The 22,302-nt window shown below is 35.2% G+C and overlaps 1 protein-coding gene across 1 annotated transcript in view; it reads right to left on the bottom strand.

Annotated features, from left to right (window-relative positions):
• Positions 1 to 22,302, bottom strand: part of LOC108739988 (myogenic-determination protein) — a 120,642-nt gene that overhangs the window by 94,587 nt on the left and 3,753 nt on the right. Inside the window, exon 2 of the mRNA XM_018474137.2 lies at positions 1,637 to 1,816. Within this exon, the coding sequence (XP_018329639.1) occupies positions 1,637 to 1,816 (180 nt within the window). The remainder of the gene's footprint in view (positions 1 to 1,636; positions 1,817 to 22,302) is intronic.

Below are 22,302 nucleotides of genomic sequence, written 5' to 3'. Positions count from 1 at the left end.
TAAAATATGTAAATTTCGAAAATATAAAATTATCATATATCAAAATACGACTAAATGCCCATTCAAAAGTTATAAACAAGACTAACAATTAGTAACTATTAACTAGACCTCTACTGTATGCAATAATAATAAAAAATATTTTTGTTAGAATTTATCTTCATCTTTATACAACAGAGGTCTACATAGTCGTTACTAAGTGTTGTTTATAACATTTTGAATGGGCAGTTAAATGGATTCTTTATTGTAATTTTTATCTCATAGGAATGACACCAAATCGGGAAAATGGCAACTACTAATGCTGCTTGGTTTTTAGAAAAAAATCTGACCGCAAACTTAACATTTGTTGACCCGTTTATCAAGGTAACCTGAAGATTCAAAAGTTACAAATCCAGAGACCTAATCGAAATCTGAATGTTTAAGGTCGCCAAGAGACACATAAGAGACATAGGTGCATGAAGTGTTAGGGACTTCTTTAGCCTCATCATCAAAAGGTCGTCAGTCCTAAGACTGGTTCGACACGTACCTCCACTCTTTCCTATACTAAGCTAAACTTCGCATTTCCCTAAAACTAGAACAACCCGCATCCTTAACTATTTGCGAACAGTAATCTTATCTAAGTCTACCTCTACCCCTTCTAACTCCTGCTTCTGCCTCTGACTAGAAGTTCATGTCTGAGAAGATGTCCTACCAACCTATCTCGCCTGTTTCTTATTGACTTCCATAGAGTCCTCTGTTCTCCCATTCTTTCTAATACCTCTTCATTTGTAACCTTTTCTATCCACGTTATCCTCATCATCACCACATTTCGAACGCTTCTAACCTTTTCTTTTCCCACCGTCCATGTTTCGTACCCGTACAACGCCGCGCTCCAAACATACACCTATAACAGCCTTTTTCGAATTTCCAAATTAACCGTTCGCGAGCATAGAAGTGACTTCTTTTTATTAAAGGCGACACTCTCTGCTTTATATCCCTACTACTCCTTCAGTCATGACTTATCTGACTTCCTAAATATCTAAAATCAGCCACTTCTAATTTTTCGTCTCCTATCTTTATATTCTTTAGCCTACTACTAATAATTATTTTCTTTTTAACGGTTTACCTTTTAAAAAGCCTTATTTTCCATTTTTTCTTCGGTGACAGCTTTACCTTGAAGCAGTCTTAATTGTTAACAATAAAAAATTTTCAAATTATCTTTGGAATACGCACAGTATACTTTAAAACAGTACCGTCAATTACGGAACAGTGATCTACACATTTCAGCCATTTAGATCATGTATGTTGTTAAGACCAAATTATTGTACTAGGATTTCATTAAAACTTAATAAACCGAGTAACTATGATATAAAGCCACAAATTCTGCATTTTGAGCAGCTGGGCCAATTTCGCTGGGTGACAGTACTTCGTAGATGTATTGTCAATATAAATTTATTTTCATTTATACATCATACAAGTATATTTAACAGTAAGTGCTGGCTAGTAATCTTTTAGCGTGAATAAAGCATACTTTGTTTTGGGAGTCAACTACATGTATCCCATCACTTGAGGGTGGCTGTGGTTCTACGTATCTACATAGGTATATATTTTCTTATTTCGTTCATATGTCTATTTAGTGAAAGAAAAATAAAAGACATACCATGTATTCCGAACTTTTCTGTGTTCCATGGCTTGCTTCAATTGAAGATTTAGATCCCTGAAGTATTTCTTCCAAATATTCTATGTATTCGATGGCACTGCGCAAAATTTCGACTTTCGGCAATCTCTGCCCAGGATTGTTACAACTTCGTCGTTTTAACAATTCGAAAGCTTCGTTCACCTGAAAAAATAAATCTAAATTATACAATTATGCTAAGCATTATTACATCGAATGTCATCATCATCAAAAAGTCGTCAGTCCTACGACTGGTTGGACACGCACCTCCAGTCCTTCCTATCCTGAGCTAATCTTCGCATTTCCATAAAATTTGAAAACAGTAATCTAATCTAGGCCTACCTCTACTCCTCTTAACTCCTGTTTCGCCTCTAATATGTCTCTGAAGAGACCTTCATGCCTGTTTTTTATTGACTTCCATAGAGTCCTCTGTTCTCCTATTCTTTCTAATACCACTTTATTTCTAACCTTCTCTATTCACGGTATCTCATCGTTTGCCAATAACATCACATTTCGAACGCTTCTAACCTTTTCATTTCCGCTGCGCCCTCCGTCCATGTCTCGCACCCGTACAGCGCCGTGTTTCAGACACCTTTAACAATCTTTTTGGAACTGCTAAAGTAACCGATCGCGAGCATAGAAGTGACTTCTTTTTATTGAAGGCGACTCGACCCTGTGCCATCCTCTGCTTTATGTCCCTACTACTCCTTCCGTCCTGACTTATCTGACTTCCTATATACTTAAAATCAGCCAATTCATCTAATTTTTCGTCTCATACCTTTATATTTGCTCTTTCCCTACTTTATTTTCCCTTGCATACCAGTATTTTTGTTTTACTTTTATTATCATTTTCATACAATACTGTTTGGTCAATACCGTTTCCATTTTATTTAAAGCTATCTCTAACTCCTCCTTGCTAGATGCTAATACTGCTATATCATCTGCAAATCTAAGCATACTAATCTTTTGCCCCCGTATATCTACCCCTACAGTTGTACTGTCTTTAATGATGTTGATCGTGTTTTCAATGTATAGATTGAAAAGCAGCAGTGACAGTGTGTATCCTTGTCGACATCGAATTTCGCAAATACTAGAAAGGGAATACGACAAGAATGTGCATTGTCATCTTTTTCATTTTAATTTTTATATTGAAGACAGAACAACGTTAGGAATAAACATACAGGGACAAAAGATTAGCATGCCTATATTTGCGGAGATGATAAAGCAGTATTAGCAACAGGTAAAAAGAGACGTTAAAATTAGCTTTAAATAAAATGGAGGCGGTATTAACTAAAGCGTATACTATTGACTAAAGGGTATAGCATGAAAATTAATAAAAATAAAACAAAACTAATGACATGTTAGGGATGTAAAAGTAGGGTTAGAACCAATATAAAAAAGGGAATCGAAAAAATTGTCCATTTTTAAGAAGTTAAATAATTGAGTATGGAAATGGTGCTAGAGATATAACACAAAGAACACCGCAGGATCGAGCCACTTTTAACAAATGAAATTCGAAAAGGATTCGCTATTAAAAGTGTTTGGAGTACGTTTTTGTAATTCAGAACCGCTCGCTTTTACAACTCAACCAAAAATAATCAAGGGACTCATCGCTTATCGTTCTGTTGGTGTCATTTAAATCAATAATAACTTATTTACTTTAGTTTTTCGTGTTCGTATTAACAATAAAAAAATAGTATCAATCGATCGTAAATAGTTCGAATAATTTCGTACCCACTTGAAATATCTCAAATGAATGCAATAATCGCGATTGGCTGATTTGTCGTTCGAATGACACCATCTTTACTTTTAATATACATAAGTTAAAATTGTTATAACATACAATAACAACAATTGAAGAAGAGGATTGTAATAATGAAAGTAGGTTGTTCTTTATAATAAACATTGCAAACTTTAAGCACTTACTAGTTTCAAACTTTAAACTTCAAAATCATTTAACGAATTGCTATTATAGCTAATTATAAATTATGAATCCGTTAAAGCATTAAAGTGGTCAATTAATAACGACAGAATACAGACCACTTCGAATTATTTTATTCGATTAAGCTAACGTGCCTATCATGTTGAGGTTGGCTGCCCCGGGATTCGTTCTCAGCAAGTAGATATCCACACAAGTGGACCTTGTTGGAGCATACGTAATCCTAAAATGTAGCATCGTGCTACAGATGGCGTTTACTGCGCCATTTGTAGTATTTTCTAAAACGCACTGTTAAGAGAACAGGTAAAAGTTGGTCCGTGTTCTGTCGGAGCTGCCTGCGACGCGCTGATGAGATCCAAAAAGATCGAAATCGCGATCCGCGTCTGGCAGTTTCGACAGAATACAGACCACTTCGAATTATTTTATTCGATTATGATAACGTGCCTATCAGGTTGAGGTGAGCTACGCCGGGATTCGTTTTCAGCAAGTAGATATCCACACAAGTGGACCTTGTTGGTGCATACGTAATCCTAAAATGTAGCATCGTGCTACAGATGACGTTTACTGCGCCATTTGTAGTATTTTCTAATAACGTAGGTATTTTTAATTGTCTGTTAAATGCGGAATGTGATTTAGATATTACTAGTTCTTCTCAGCACGACATATACAATTCTTACGGAATATTGACAAACATAGACGGTGTGCTAAAAAAGCCATCTCTATAGTACAAATTTGCAACCGATTATGAACTGTAGTACTCTATTACTCTGGTCGTCAATCAGCAGGAGTTTAGGTTTGTCTTTCCATACCAATGGACTAAAAAGTATTACGAATTTTACATTAAAAGTTCCAACATGAAAGTCGGTCTTGAAATTGCTTTTACAGCTTTGGGCTCCGAATAATGAAAAGAATGGCAACGGAACTGTAACTAATCTTAATCTTTTTCCTTTTATTTCATATAGAAATGAAAGTTGTCATTCAGTAGGAAATTCCAACTTTATACTAGTTAATGATTTATGAGAAAAACTTAACGTCATGAATTGGCTATTTAGAAAGACAGAATCCAAACATAAATGCTTCGTTTAAAATTATATCTATAGGGATTCCATCTCCATCATAAAAAAAAGGAACTGACAACGGCTTTAGAACGTTAGAATGGAAGTCAATTGAACGCTTTTACGTTTCAATAGAGAATTTTATTTAAGTAATATTTATGTAATATCGAACAATTGTAGAAATGTAAAGTGAAAAATTGTACCTAATAGGGAAACAACGGAAAATAAAAATTGAATTTTTCAATTTTCAATAGTTTCTCTAATAACCCCGTCTCGGCAATAGACGAAGTTCGTTTTTACTTCTCAGGGGAAATTATTCCGATAAGTTTTTGTCTTACAATTAAATCGTAGGTATCAATCTCCTCTGATAGTACACTCGAACTAGTTGACTATTACAACGCCTAAGCAAAAGATAGAAGAGTTTCTTCATAACATAATAAATGCAATAACAGAGAAGCAGGCCTCATACGCAGAAGAAATCTTTCAAGATACAAACCACCAGAAAATGATGGCAATTCAACGAAAAGCTATGAGGAAGATAACAGGTGCTCCCTATTATATCTCCAGCGAAGATTAAAGGAAAGAGTTAGCTCTGTGTCACCCACTAGAAAGAGCCAAAATGAGCAGACAAAAACTTATTAAAAGTTTAAAAAATGGAAGCAACGAGTATAGAAAAGATATTGGACACAAAATGTCCTAAATAACAAACTATTAATACTAATGTTGGTGCAGTCATAAGTACAAAGTACTTGAAACCACAAAAACAGAGATGATCCAATGAGTTTCTTGACCATATATTTGATTTCCAAGATGTTATCATTTGATCAAATTTTTTTTATCAAAATTCAAAATGAAACAAACACTANGGCTGAAACTATAGCTACAAGCTATCCAAGGATGGTACTATAGAATGTCACCTCAAGGTAGGCCTAGTGGCGTCATCTCTTGGTTAGGCCGGAAACTTATCAATCCACCCTCGTAGATATAGACGCATGAACTTCAATTTGTAGACAACACTGATAATAGAACCAACAACGTGACGTTATTTAGTATACACACTAGTTTTATCGAATGGATATTGAAGAAAGCGTACGTGTATTATGTAGTCTATGCCTGTGAGTATGGAACTTCACTTAATTGAATGTGCTTTGAATAATGCATCATCTACGTCCGCGTGTAATGCTGTTAAAGGTCCTATGATACAAAGAAAGTATTTAGATAATTTCTGAAGAAAACAGAAAAAATAATGTGACGTACTTTTTAACCAAACTAGCAGAAATTTGACATTATGTAGAATGCACCTAACGTTATGGTCATATAAACCCGTGCGTATGAACCATAAGCTAAATAACATCAACCTGTTGATTTTATAGTCAGAAAGTGCCCACTGTAGATTAATGTTCGTGCATCTGTGTGATGTATGAACACGTGTCGATAAATGCACGTACATGTAAGTACGTCCAAATCTATAAATTTGTCATAACTACAGCATAATACAAACATCTTAAATCAATCTTATCTAAAAATTATGCAAGATTATATTGTGGACTAGGGCAGGCTCGCTGGAGCAGGTTTCCTTAAATGGTTGAATTTCAGCCGCTGTCTTTACATAAAAATACTTCTAGATACCCCAATTCCCAATTGCAAACAATTATAGAAGTTATTGATATAAAAATCTCACCCAGAATGAGAACACATTTCATTTAATAACTATATTAGTCTTGAAAATAAACATCTAGGTTCAATTATCCAATTGTTGGCATGGAAATAATGTACAACATTACAAAATTTAATTACCTAAAACGATTTAAATAGCACCTATTGATATTTCCAAAATGTAAGAATTTTTGAAATGCCCATGTTTTAGTATTGATTGGCATTTTTCTTAATTCTTGTTTTTTTGTTCTTTTATTAATTGATACAGAAAATTCAATTATTGGCATAGCAATATGGCTAATGATTGACACTTTCCAATTATTACTAAACTAACAGCAACCGCAAGTAGCAAGTCTAAAATTAAAAAAAAAAACATAATGCTGGGAAAAAGGTCAATTTTGAAACTATTATAAATTGCAATCCTATTAAAACTGAGAAGCGTAATGAACAACAGGGTTTATTGTTTATTTATTTTTTAAAATACTTAAATAAAAACAGGAATTTTACTATTACTTACGTTACCTGTATCTATACACATACATATATACAGATAAACATTTTTTACATTTATATTAACATTTCCAACTTTAGGGCAAAATTGAAGAAAAGCACTCTCGTTGGGCCTTCTAATATTAAAAAATTGTTTTTTTGCGTTCAAGATACGTCTCGATTTCCTGAAAACAACCCTTTATATCGCCTTCTGAAATATTAATACATCAGGTGCCCTTTGGGTTAATATATTAGGGTGTCCTTTACGGTGACTTTAAACAAACCTTGCCACTATTTTGTGTCTTCTTCGTTCTCATATACAATGAGTGAGGTAGGCGCTTCTGATAACTTCGATTTTTGTAAATTTAGACCCTAGTTAGAATTGAAAACCTGATATGTAAATTTAAACTCTTCTGTGAATTAAAGAGTTGATTTGGGAATTCATTTTTTCTGGACACTTTGTTCCTTGGGGAACCAGAATTTAGTCCCTCCAGTACTTTTTGCAGAATTTCCTTAGCATGTTTTTTGAATTATTTAAAACTTCATTACCTTTGACATTTATTGAGCGTAGTAAAATTAATTACACTCATTTCAAAGGACTGCTAATAACTGAAACGTGAATTTTATTGAAAATACCAATAATTTCTATGCCAATAAATGCCAACTTGCATATTTTTAGAATCAAAGGTTGGCACCTCCGACATTTGTAATAATTTCTTTGGCATCATTAAGATCAACTATAGAAAAATGATAATATCAATCCTACTTACCTCAACAATCAGAGCAAACACCTACCTCTACCCATCCTAACTCCCATTTCTGCCTCAAATATGTCTCTGCCTGAGAAGGTGTCCTACCAACCTATCTCTCTAATTTCTTATGGCTTCCATATAGTCCTGCGTTCTCCTATTCTTTCTAATATCCCTTCATTTCTAACCTTCTCTGTCCACGGTATCCTCATTATTCGCGTGTAACACCACATTTCGAACGCTTCTAACCTTTTCTTTTCGCGCCCACCGTCCGTGTTTCGATACCGTACAGCGCCGCGATAAATTAATCGTTCGCGAATATAGAAGTGACTTTTTATTAAAAGCGACTCAACTCAACGCTATCCTCTGCTTTATATCCCTACTACTCCTTCCGTCCTGACTTATCTGACTTCCTAGATACCTAAAATCAGCCACTTCTTCTAATTTTTTGTCTCCTATCTTTATATCCGCTCTTTCCCTACTTTATCTTCCCTTGCATATCACTATTTTTGTTTTACATTTATTTATTTTGATACAATATTGTTTTGTTAATACCACTTCCGTTTTATTTAAAGCTATCTTTAACTCCTCCTTGCTAGATACTAATACTGCTGTATGATCTACAAATCTAAGCATACTAATCTTTTGCCCCTATATATCTATCCCTACAGTTGTACCGTCTTTAATGATGTCGATCGCGTCTTCGATGTATGTATTAAAAAGTAGCGGTGACAGTTTGCATCCCTGTCTGACTCCCTTCCTAATATTTTCTTCTCTACGTTGTTGCCCCAGCTCTATAACTACCTATTGCTATGTATACAAAGTATCACTCTTCTATCTCTGTAATTCCCTACATTTTTAAGTATATTTAACACCTTGTCCCATTTAACATTGTCAAAGGCTTCTTTTAAATCTACGAATCTTATGTGTGCACTTTTTTCTTTTTCTATCGTTTTCTCTATTGTTACCCGTAAACCTAGAATGGCCTGCCGCGTTCCTCTATTTCATCTAAACCCAAACAGATGTTCCTCTAATAGTTCTTCCGCCGTTTTTCCATCCTCTTCTATACAATTGTAGTATAGATAACAATAAATCAAGGAACAAAGTAAACGGAGAAACCGGAATGATGAATTATTTACTGTATCCAATTCTGTACTGTACAAATTATCAAGAAATTGGTATATAACTGAGCATGTTGTGGGTCTCAAAACTGGAATAACCAAACAAATGCGTCCAAACCGAAGCGCACATGCAAACGCCCAAATCACTGCGTGCAAAGCAACTCGCTCGTGCGCAAAATTGCAAGTAGAAATGTTTTGCAATGTTAGTGAATGTTTTGCTCAATTTGGTGCACTGGTCTGGATACGGCTTTAAGTTGAAACGATAGTAGTTACTTTGATTTCAGTTAAAAGCACCTACCTATTAGTGCAGATATTCCTTCATTATAACTGTAAAGTGTGGATTAATAAAGATTTCATTCCGATCAGAATGAAAACAACAAAGTTATATAAGTAGGTGTGTAAAAATATAGTCATTGTTTTAAAAATAGCTGTTATTATTGTTATTCACAGGTTATAGAAAATGCCACCCAAGTGGTCTCACATACCAGCAATTTTATAAAAAATTGCTAGTTCGTGTACTAAGAACTAGTAATAATTTTGTCAGCATGTTATAAAAGTTATTTGAAAAGAGTGTAAAAACGAACGCCGTTCTTCTTATTTTAAAGTTCATTAAAAAATCCTTTCCGCGCCATTAAATAACCTACATGTGACTTAATAATGGGCAAGAACAAGAATGTTGACATAAATATGATACTTAGATGTTGGTGCTGTTACATTATTATTCAACACCCACTCATACGTCTTCTAATAAAAAAGGAAAAGTAAAAACGAACGAATTAATTGTTTGTCGTTTTTCACAGTTTATTTTTACGAAATTTATTTATAGAAATTAAGCAAGAATTTGTTTATCTCAATATAAAGACTGTCATCAAAGATGACCGATTCAAATGAAGATTTGTGGTCATAAACCAAAAATAGACCGACATAGTTTTTGTGTTGTTTAACGTTATAAAAGCTTTTTGATATATTTTACATTAATTAATAATACTCATGCATTTATTTTTACGCCCATGGTTCAATTTATTATGCAAGATGGGTTTAAATTAACGAAAACTCGGTATCTGGCCATTTTTTCCGAAATATAACAGAATGACGATTGGCAGTACTTTTCGGTGAATTCTAGAATTGAACGTCTTATACAATCAAAGCTGGAAATGTAATTTTTGTACAAGGAAGTACTGACATCGATATGTTGTCTCCTAACTTTAGCAGCAGCCATTAGCAAAACACCCACCCTGACCGTTCCCAACTATTCCTTAATAATTGAGACAATATGGGATCACAACACCTCATTATTTTCTTCAAACTTTTGGAACACTTCCCAAGGGCGTTTGTGTTCTTGTAGGTACTCTTACCTCTATGGTACGCACTTTAGATGCATATAAAGGACCAAACCTGGGAATACGGAACTAGTGCATGACCAAAGCGTCATATTCGATCTTTAGAGGGGTGGAGTTAAAAAACCAAATATTAAAACAACATGTCATGTCAATATTTTGGACCGTCGCATAGGGATTTTGGGGTGAGCCTAAGTTTATCAATCATTTGCGCGCACTTTTTTAGATACAAGCAAAACTAAGCGAAAAGAATAGAAAAGAAATAGGTTATAGAAAAAGCTCGTAGGTTAAGCGCACTTCAAACCTAGAATCAGTGGTTTCTGGTATCATTGTAGACAACTTGAATAAGAGGTTGATATATTTCAACGGAAAGACCTCATTTAAACCCTTTTATTGTGTAGTCATCAGTCATATAGAATATCCCTGTGTTTGGTTGTAAATATACCACTAAATATACCACTAGTGCATTGCTTATTTTTTATGTTTTAAAATAAATTCTAGAGTGTAGGATCAAGTTAAAATTAATTTTAAAAGGAAGAAAAGGTATTACGGTTGTGTCTTAAGCTCCTTTATCTTTCAAAAACAATCGATGATTTGCAAAAAAAGAGATTTCTTTAGCTCAACATGGCTTAAAATATTATCATGCGCTATGAAATTTGACTAAATATACATACTTGAAATGTATGTAAAGTAGGTACTTATCATATGTTGCTTTTCACAATCTAATTTATGAACAATGTCTTTCTTTTTTATGAAACCGTTTTCTAAAGACAAAGTACCATTTAACTCATGGCTTTTAGGTAAATCATTCAACAAATTAATTTTTGTACTGCATGAAATCTGCTAAATTATTAGCTGGTCATTGTTGAGAACCAGGTTTTGTTTACTAACTTCTTCAGACAAATGTTAATCGTGATTCATAAACCAAGATCACTTGTCTTGTTTGCTATCTTCTTTTCTTGACTTGCTCGGTAAGTCAATAACATGTTTTACTTTTTGTCTTGTCAATTTCTTGCTGGATTGATTGCAAGTAACAGCCTTTGCATTTCTTATTGTTCTTGGATTGGGGAGTCCTCAATTCTGATTTTGATAAAGAGTAGAATCTAAACAGCTACATTTGCCTACATAATTTTTGCACACCACATGCCTTACGTATTTTAGTTTCTTTTAATTAGAAAATCACAAATTTGAATATTGTATTTTCCAGTTGATGATACGAGGGTGGATTGATAAGTTTCCGGCCTGACCAAGAAAAACAAGGTTTTTAAAAATTTTTTTTTTTATTTCTCAACATAATCTCCTCCAAGGCTGATACATTTCTCATAGCGGTGTTCCAGTCTATTAATGCCATCTCTATAGACTGATTCGTCAAGCTCCTCAAAATAACCATTTACAGCTTCGATTACTTCTTCATTGTCCGCAAATCTCTTACCGCCAAGCCATTTTTTGAGATTAGGGAACAGAAAATAGTCACTCGGGGCTAGGTCTGGAGAGTAAGGAGGGTGCGGCATCAATTCAAACTTTAGATCGTTGATTTTAGCCGTCGCAACGATTGACGTGTGCGCTGGTGCGTTATCGTGATGAAACAAGATTTTTTTCTTCGCCAGATGAGGTCGTTTAATTTTCACCTCGTGGCTCAAACGTTGCAATAAGTCTGCGTAGTATTGACCAGTGATAGTATTACCCTTTGCAAGGTAATCAATGTATATAATACCTCTTGCATCCCAAAAAACAGTAGCCATAACCTTGTTCGCCGAAAAAATTGTTTTTGCCTTCTTTGGAGTTGGTTCCCCTGGTCCAATCCACTGTTTAGACTGTTCTTTGGTTTCAGGAGTGTAGTGGTGGACCCACGTTTCGTCAACGGTTACGAATCGACGCAAAAATTCGCTTGGATTACGCTTATACAATGACAAATTTGCGGTAGAAATGTTTTTTCGAATCAATTTTTGGTCGACTGTTAGCAAACGCGGCACCCATCTTGCACAGAGCTTTTCCATATGCAAATGTTGGTGCAAAATATGTTGCACACGTTCATATGACATCTTACAGGTCTCAGCTATCTCACGCACTTTCAATCTGCGGTCTCCCAGCACTATTTGATGAATTTTTTCGATCATATCTGGAGTTGTGACCTCAACGGGGCGTCCTGAGCGAGGCCCATCAGAGGTGCTCACACGACCCTTTTTAAACTCGGAAACCCACTGCTTAACGGTTGAATATGACGGGGAGGATGTCCCCAGTGTTGAGTCCATCTCTTTTTTAATTTCCTTCGGCGTTAACCCCTTCAAATAAAAGTATTTGATGACAGCACGATTTTCCTGCTTTTCCATTTTTACGAAAACCACAGAGGCGTCTTGTTCAGCGTGCTGTCAAACCTACACTAGCAAGGAGATCGGGCTGAAACTATAGCTACAAGCTATCCAAGGATGGTACTATAGAATGTCACCTCAAGGTAGGCCTAGTGGCGTCATCTCTTGGTTAGGCCGGAAACTTATCAATCCACCCTCGTATACATTGTTTTCTACAATTATCTTAATAGCGAAACGGGAAAAATAAAGTAATTACATAAGAACGGTTGGTGATACGAGAGTTGCCGAATCGGAACTATGCCAATTAAAACGCAAGTCACAAAATTAGAAAAAAATAAGCTAAGCTTTGAAATGAGAAGTCATGAAGAGGAATGACTTCAGTCTGATGACTGGTTGGATACGCAGTTCCATTTCTTCCCACCTTTGCATTTTTTCTCGAAAACTAGAGCAATCTGGATCTCTAATTTGCGAACACTAGGTCGTCAAATACCTCTGCATATCTTAACTCCACCTTCAGCTTCTATTTCCCTTATTTCTTATTGTTGATTACACAATTTTCACCCGATGTCAGTGAAATTCTACATCAAACAGGTATTTCATTTTATACACCGTCAAACAACTAGAGAAAAAACACTGTGGTATAACTAGCACTAATGACGCCTAGGACAAACTCTGAGATGGTGGAGTACCGCCCTATTTCTCTGCCAAACAGTCATCGTCATATGGTCGTCAGTCCTAAGACAGGTTGGACACGCACCTCCACTCTTTCCTATCCTGAGCTAATCTTCGTATTTCTCTAAAACTAGAACAACTCACATCCTATTATTTGCGAACAGTAATCTAATCTAGGTCTACCTCTACCCCTCCTAACTTCCGTTTCTGCCTCTAATATACCTCTGACTAAATCTTCATGCCTGAGAAGGTGTCTTAGTAACCTATCTCGCTTATTGACTTCCATAGATTCCTCTGTACTCTTTCTAATATCTCTTCATTTCTAACCTTCTCTATCCACGGTACCCTCATCATTCGCCTGTAACACCACATTACGAACGCTTCTAACCTTTTCTATTCCGCCGCACAGTACTTAAGTGGTAAATACTATATATACAGCGATTCAAAATCACAGTATTCATAATATAGTATAATCACATTTTGTTTATACTGGTAACTCCAATTCATGACAGATGGCATTTGCCGCCACCCCCTTACTTACAAAACTGGTCAAATGAAGTTCTTTGGAACTAAACTAAGTAAAACATTGTAACCTAAAATTCCACATAATACGCTTAAAAGCCTAAATAGTGATTGCATATTGGGTGTCGAAATGCCTATTAGGCTTTCAAATGTTTTATGCGACATTTTGGTTATAGCGTTTTATAATTACTTTTTGCCTGTTTAATGTATTCAAAGTTCCTGTTATCTTCGGTAAAACCGGAAGAAGAAAAACTGTAACTTTATGTTAAAAAATGGTCTTATATAGTTTAAATATTTGTACCGAAATTTTTGTCAAGAAATAAAAGAAAAATTTATATTTAGTTGAGTCACACCTCATTGTTAATATACATGTTGTTTCCAATGGTCATGAAATATCGCTGAATAGTCAAAACATTCGCAACAACAACACAAAGGACTACGACATGCCCTTTTTAATTATGCAAATGTTAATTATCGTCAAAGCAGCCAGTACCGATTCTAGGCTGTTAGCTGTTCGGGTGCTGCTCTATGTAAAATTCACAGGAGCGGATTCTAAATTGTATCGAAAGCCGCCAAATGACATTCCAAGGATTTGAATAAATGATTATCTGAATAGAATGACTGGCAAAAACGAGGTTTTATTATATTATATTATTGTGTGGGTCTTCGTACTTAATATACATCGAAGAAAATGAGCCCCCCTACGAGGGCTAAAGACTCCCCTCGAGCCTCGGACCTGGGGTAAACCGGCTCTATATTAACCCCTCCTTCTTACTATTTAAAAAAGAATTAGAAAATATTTGTAAGTAGGTTTTGATGAGTATATACGTTTTCAATTGAAATGACTTCTAGCAGGTACCTTTATTTTATTAACCACTAGCTGTACCCTGCGTGCGTTGCTACGCCACCAACTAAAATAAATTTGAAAGAAAGACATTACACAAATATTCAATTTATTTTGAGTCATTTTATTGATTTTCTTCATTTCGAAAAAATTGTTACATTACAGCGTTTCGTTTCAATTCGATATTTATTTTTAAGTGCTGTAGTATACACAATATTTCTTGTTTTTCCTGTCGAAAATTGGTCGTACCAACTCAGAAACCTTCTTTGGCTCATGCACAACAACTTTGCTAAAGATCGTCACATGATCAGATACATTGTTTACAATTCTATAAAGGACATACAGACATTCATTTTTATATATAGGGTCAATTGAAAAGTCCCCGGCCTGACACATAGATGGCGGCACCAGAACTAAATCCATATGATTTTCAGTTAGTCCTAACCTTCAAAAGACGCGTCTATAAATTTGACGGCTGTCGGATCATTAGTTTGTGAATTATAGCATTTTTAGTGAAGCAACTTTTGTTATTGTGAAAAAAATGGATAAAAAGGAATTTCGCGTGTTGATAAAATATTGCTTTTTGAAGGGAAAAAATACAGTTGAAGCAAAAACTTGGCTTGATAACGAATTTCCGGACACTGCCCCAGGAAAATCAACCATCAAGGATTGGTATGCTAAGTTTAGACGTGGTGAAATGAGCACCGAAGACGGTGAACGCAGTGGACGCCCAAAAGAGGCTGTTACGGACGAAAACATTAAAAAAATCCACAAAATGATTTTGAATGACCGTAAATTGAAATTGAATGAAATAGCAGACACTCTACAGATATCAACGGAACGTATACATCACATCATTCACGAATATTTGGGTATGAGAAAGCTCTGTGCAAAGTGGGTGCCGCGCGAGCTCACTTTTGACCAAAAACAACGACGAGTTGATGATTCAGAGCAGTGTTTGAAGATGATCACGCGTAATAAACCCGAGTTTTTGCGTCGATATGTGACAATGGATGAAACATGGCTCCATCATTTCACTCCGAAGTCCAATCGACAGTCATCGGAGTGGACTGCACACGATGAACCCGCTCCAAAGCGTGCAAAAACGCAACAGTCGGCTGGCAAGGTTATGGCGTCTGTATTTTGGGATGCGCGTGGAATAATTTTCATTGACTACCTTGAAAAAGGAAGGACCATCAACAGCGACTATTACATAGCGTTATTGGACCGTTTGAAGGACGAAATCGCCGAGAAACGACCGCATTTGCAGAAAAAGAAAGTCCTGCTTCACCAAGACAATGCACCGTCTCACAAGTCAGTGAAAACGATGGCAAAAATTCATGAATTGGGCTTCGAATTGCTTCCGCATCCACCGTATTCTCCAGATCTGGCCCCCAGCGACTACTTCCTGTTCTCAGATCTCAAAAGAATGCTCGTTGGGAAAAAATTTTCGTCGAATGAAGAGGTGATCGCCGAAACTGAGGCCTATTTTGAAGCAAAGGACAAATCGTACTACAAAAATGGTATCGAAAAGTTGGAGGATCGCTATAATTAGTGTATCACCCTTGAAGGGAATTATGTTGAATAAAAAAAACGAATTTTGCAAAAAAATGTGTTTTACTATTTTAGGCCGGGGACTTTTCAATTGACCTGTTACATAGACGAGTAATTAGGTCCCTAGACTAATAAACGGCTACGGTATCTCGCCGTGTGTTTGCCCAACATGTTCTTGTTTATAACTAAAGCTTTCGTATATAAAAATTTATATTTGTTTCAGTGTTTACCATTCCTCATGCTTTAATTTCAGTTTTAATTATGATGAGAATTCGGCATAATACGCGGAAGGATTGCAGGAACGACAAGCTTAACCAGGTTTCATTTGTGTAATCAAATTTCTATCCCTCTCATATCCGATGCGAAATCATATCGAATAAAGCAATTAATTCCTTCGAAATTGGATCAAGTAATTGGAAATTCTGTTTAGGTACACGTGTCTACTTTACAGCACATCTAACAAATCAAAAATTTTGTTTGTTTGGAGCTGGGCTCTGTATGAGTGTGATGGAACGTGGCCGGTNGGATTGCAGGAACGACAAGCTTAACCAGGTTTCATTTGTGTAATCAAATTTCTATCCCTCTCATATCCGATGCGAAATCATATCGAATAAAGCAATTAATTCCTTCGAAATTGGATCAAGTAATTGGAAATTCTGTTTAGGTACACGTGTCTACTTTACAACACATCTAACAAATCAAAAATTTTGTTTGTTTGGAGCTGGGCTCTGTATGAGTGTGATGGAACGTGGCCGGTAGGCATTGCAGGAAAAAGAAAAAGTTAAAAGTGTTGGAGTTGAAATGTTACAGAAAAATGTTAAAAAATACTCCAGAGAAAAAGAATTATGATGAGGAGTGTCGAAATGAGTCGAGAAATGGTTGCTATAAGAAAGTTATTAGAAAATAGGCGAGATAGGTTGGTAGGATACCTTCTCAGGCTTGAAGGTCTAGTTAGAGCGTCAGTTTCAATTTTATTATTGCTACAGGACCCTTTTTGACCCACTCTTCCTGTTCGGTCCTTGTTAATTGTATATAGTCATTGTGTATAGTCATTGTATATATTTTTGTATATTAAGAAGGCGTGCTTTAAGTTAAGTTTTATATTTATATTACTTTCGAAAGTTTGTTAGTTGTAAAAATTTTTATTATCACTTTGAAGATATTTATTCATAGGCACGCCTGGGAATTTCTTTGAACTGGACATCAACAGGGATGGTTCGCAAATGTACAATTACCTACTTTCATAAACCTTTGCAAGCACCCGCTGTGTCGGCATCTTCTAGTTCAAATTCAATATTTTTCAGAACCGAATGGGCGTTACCATCTCTGTTTGTCGAAGGGCGTACCTACCTCTCTATATGTATATATTAATTGTACCAATTCATAAACGAGAGGACAAGTATTTCAACCTTTGTACCAAGAACTCGTAACTTGAACATTTCAGTGACCATTCTTTGCAACTTGTATTTTTTCTGTACTTGTTTTAATTAAAACATAGCTCACAGTGTTGATGTGTTTATTTTGAAACACCAACACCGAAACACTTCCTTTGCGGAACCCCATCTCGACAAAAAAGTAAATTGGTAATAGTTTTATGTGTAAGACCCCTGACACCTTATTGTATACATCTTCAACTTGAATTTTCAACTCAAAATCTTGATTGATTGATTAGGTTTAATGTACGATAATTGAATTCTACTAATCGGAGCGGCATCCAGTCTAATTCTGATTTTTTAGAGTAGGCGCAAACTAAAAACTAATATCGATCATGTTCTCATACTCCGACGCACTAAGCATTCTGTCCTGTAGCTCTATTGGAAAATATTCCCTCAAGGATTCTTGAGGTTCAATTGATGTTCATTTATGTTTTGATCCACATTTGCGGTTACATGTAACTCTTTTTCTTTGAGAAATTTATTTAGAAGAGGAAAACTTTTGTTTCAACACATTCAAACTAAAAGCTAGAGTTTTTATCATCTTTATAAAAGATATTTTGTTTCTCATTATATCTTAACATAAGACCGATTATCCTATCCTCTCATCTCTGGCATCTAGGTATAATTTTTCTCAAAAATAGCGATCCTCGTTCCTACCGTAAAATGAACCAATAGGGTTCGGCCTTTATTACGGTTTGGTCACGAAAAAAGCCGTTGTTACGGTTAAACACAGAACGGTTGTTTTTCGTAGAATTTTGTATACATTTATTAGGAAAAAACGGAAACTCTGCGACCCTTATGTTCCGTGGAACACCATTTGGGAACCGTTGAGTTTGAGACATATTAGAAGCAGAAACATGAAGGAGAGAGGAGCGTACAAGCTTGTCTTTGGGGTGAAGATCTTATGATGGCGATAGATGAAGATGTGAACATGTGCAAAATTTTATTTGTTTAGCCTCAAGTGCACGAATGGAACAAACAAATAATAATAAATGCCTCTGATAGATCAGCAAAAATTTGATATTGTCGCAGTGCCACGCACGAATTACACGCTTCTGAAATTCAAAGGGACATAAAAGCAAAGTATTTAAGAGAAAGTAAACTTGCGAAGATTGTAGCAAGGTTAAAAATGGGGAATAAGTATTAGGAGAAAGAAGAGGAAAAAAGGTAGGAAAAGCGGGAGAGTGAATAAGAGTTAAGGAATAAGCTTTTTTAAAAAAAAGGTATGAAAATTGACGAATGATCACAAAGAAATAACAGGTAGGTATATATAAAGCATGGGTGCGACGCTGTTTGGAAAATTTTTTGACAAAATAAGGGCACAAGCGGAAGGTGGGAGATAGTACGAATAGAACTTTTTCAAAATAAACATTCCTAAAAGAAGGGATTTTTAAAAATAGAAGGAAATGTTTTTTTTTTAATTTTAAGTAACTACGTGTAAGAGTAGATAAGGAAGGATTATGAGAATATTTTTATGTTTAACATGTAAGAACTATTACGTAGAGGAAATTTATATTTATATTTGTTTAATTTTTTTTTAAAATATAAGAGGTCTTGCGGACTCACTAAACCTAAATCCGTCAATGGGAGAGCGTGAGTTTTCAAAAAAAACGAAATATGAGTATGTTTCAATTTTTCAGCCATACTTCTTAGCAGACACTTTTATTTTTTATTTAATTGATCACTGGATTAAGGAATGCGATGCAATTATGATGAAGCATGTTAATATTAACTCGATGAATAAAAGTTCTAACTAATACAAGGTTTATTAAAAGCATGTTCGCTCAAGGGGTATGTATAAACTTATAATTAAACTGAAAAGAGTTTTGCTCAAATTAGGACTACAAAACGGCTGTGTTCGGACTAAGTCAGTGATGCACAGCGATGAGCATCGATTTGCCCTCGGACACGATGGCTGTTATTGTTTACAAGTTTCGACATAACCCTACTTTTTTTGTGTGTTTAAAATAATAGTGTTTTCGTATATTTCAATAGTTAAAATGAAAAATATGATAAATAATTTTCTTGCTGAAGAAATAGATGGTGCTGCAGTCATTAAAGAATTGATTGCAAATGTTATTTAAAATTTGCCGCAGAAATAAGTATCTACTTATTGAGTTCCATAAAGATAATGTTTAAATAGTATATAGAGTCCGTTGTGAGCATTTATATTTTTTATTTATCATATCTATTATTACAAAACAGAAAAATATCTTAACATCAATAATTGTACGATTTGTAAGTAAACATAACAATTTTTCAAAATGGTGGTCAGAAATCCATTGCAACTGATCGCAACTAAATTTATGCGAGACACCACTTCTAGTAAGCGATTCCCATCGTTTACCACAGGCTCATTTTATTGATTACTGCGGACATGTGTTTCGCCACTTCTTAATGTGCGAGACTCGCGTTGATAATGTCCACATTAAGATGTGGACGAAACATGTGTCCGTAGTAATCAGTTTGTATGGTAATTTGGATGAGTCTCTGCTTGATTTGACCGCAGTTTTCAATTTCTACTTTTAGCATAAATATTGTGGAGGTGTTTTAATAAATCTTCTAGTTGAAGCTTTTATCTTAAATATATATTTATTCATTCATCATCATCATAAGGTTGTCAGTCCTAAGACTGGTTGGACATGCACCTCCATCCTTTCCTATCATGAGCTAGTCTTTGCATTTTCCCAAAACTAGAACAACCCACATCCTTAAATATTTGCGAACAGTAATCTAATCTAGGTCTACCTCTACTCATCTGAACTCCTGTTGCTACCTCTAATATGTCTCTTACTAGACCTTCATGCCTGAGAAGGTGTCCTACTATTCTGTCTTCCTATTTCTTATTTACTTCCATAGAGTCCTCTGTTCTCTTACTCTTTCTAATACCTCTTCATTTCTAACCTTCTTTATCCACGATATCCTCATCATTCGCCTGTAACACCACATTCCAAACGCTTCTAACCTTTTCTTTTCCGCGGCGTCCTCTGTCTAAGTGAAAATCAATAAAACATAAATTATGAGCCCCTAATTTTTGACCTTAGAACCAATTTGACCCTTACAAACCACCTTATTCTGGAATTTTTCAGAAGTATTTCATGCTTCATGGTCATCCCCACTGACTAGAACAATCCACATCCTTAACTATTTGCGAACAGTAATCTAATCTAGGTCTACCTATATCCCTCCTAACTCCCGTATCTGCCTCTAAGAAGTCTCTAATAAGACCTTCATGCCTGAGAAGGTGTCCTACTAACCAATCTCGTCTATTTCTTATTGACTTCCATAGAGTCCTCTGTTCTCTTACTGTTTCTAATACCTCATCATTTCTAACCTTCTCTACCCACGTCTTTAACAACCTTTTTCGAAATTCTAAAATTTCCGTTCGCGAGCATAAAAGTGACGTCTTTTTATTGAAGGTGACTCGACCCTGCGCATCCTCTGCTGTATATCCCTAGTACTCCTTCCGTCCTGATTTACCTGACTTCCNTACTGTATAAAGTTTTTGCATTTTATTAAAGATAACTACATGTTAATATACACGTGTGATAATTGCATTACTAAAGGGAACTGCTACTTTCTTTAACAAAGCTTTGTTTTATTGTGGTTTAATATTCCTTTCATCTGAATAACTAAATACTTAAAGCAATATGTAGAATGTATAATGCAATAAACATATGGAAGCAATTTCTCTGTGTACACGTGTTGCATCATAGGCTAAAGATTTTGGCGTTAAAGCACATAAAGGGTACGTTATGTACAAAAATAGGTTTAAGAGGACCTAAAAATAAATTGAGCCATGCAAACAAGTTGAAATATTCCATATTTATTTGCAATTTTTGTGGGTGTTTTAAGATTGTTCGGTCCTTGTTAATTGTATATAGTCATTGTGTATAGTCATTGTATATATTTTTGTAATATTAAGAAGACGTGCTGTAAGTTAAGTTTTATATTTCTATTAGTTTACGATAGTTGTTAGTTTGTACAAATTTTTATTATCACTTTGAAGATATTTATTCATAGACACGCCTGGGAATTTCTTTGAACTGGACATCTACAAACAGGGATGGTTCGCAAATGTACAATTACCTACTTTCATAAACCTTTGCAAGCACCCGCTGTGTCGGCATCTTCTAGTTCAAATTCAATATTTTTCAGAACCGAATGGGCGTTACCATCTCTGTTTGTCGAAGGGCGTACCTACCTCTCTATATGTATATATTAATTGTACCAATTCATAAACGAGAGGACAAGTATTTCAACCTTTGTACCAAGAACTCGTAACTTGAACATTTCAGTGACCATTCTTTGCAACTTGTATTTTTTCTGTACTTGTTTTAATTAAAACATAGCTCACAGTGTTGATGTGTTTATTTTGAAACACCAACACCGAAACACTTCCTTTGCGGAACCCCATCTCGACAAAAAAGTAAATTGGTAATAGTTTTATGTGTAAGACCCCTGACACCTTATTGTATACATCTTCAACTTGAATTTTCAACTCAAAATCTTGATTGATTGATTAGGTTTAATGTACGATAATTGAATTCTACTAATCGGAGCGGCATCCAGTCTAATTCTGATTTTTTAGAGTAGGCGCAAACTAAAAACTAATATCGATCATGTTCTCATACTCCGACGCACTAAGCATTCTGTCCTGTAGCTCTATTGGAAAATATTCCCTCAAGGATTCTTGAGGTTCAATTGATGTTCATTTATGTTTTGATCCACATTTGCGGTTACATGTAACTCTTTTTCTTTGAGAAATTTATTTAGAAGAGGAAAACTTTTGTTTCAACACATTCAAACTAAAAGCTAGAGTTTTTATCATCTTTATAAAAGATATTTTGTTTCTCATTATATCTTAACATAAGACCGATTATCCTATCCTCTCATCTCTGGCATCTAGGTATAATTTTTCTCAAAAATAGCGATCCTCGTTCCTACCGTGTGCCGCGCGAGCTCACT

The sequence above is a fragment of the Agrilus planipennis genome, unplaced genomic scaffold, assembly GCF_000699045.2.
Source record: "Agrilus planipennis isolate EAB-ADULT unplaced genomic scaffold, Apla_2.0 scaffold26, whole genome shotgun sequence".
Taxonomy (NCBI): domain Eukaryota; kingdom Metazoa; phylum Arthropoda; class Insecta; order Coleoptera; family Buprestidae; genus Agrilus; species Agrilus planipennis.
This window is presented reverse-complemented; position numbering and strand designations above follow the sequence as displayed.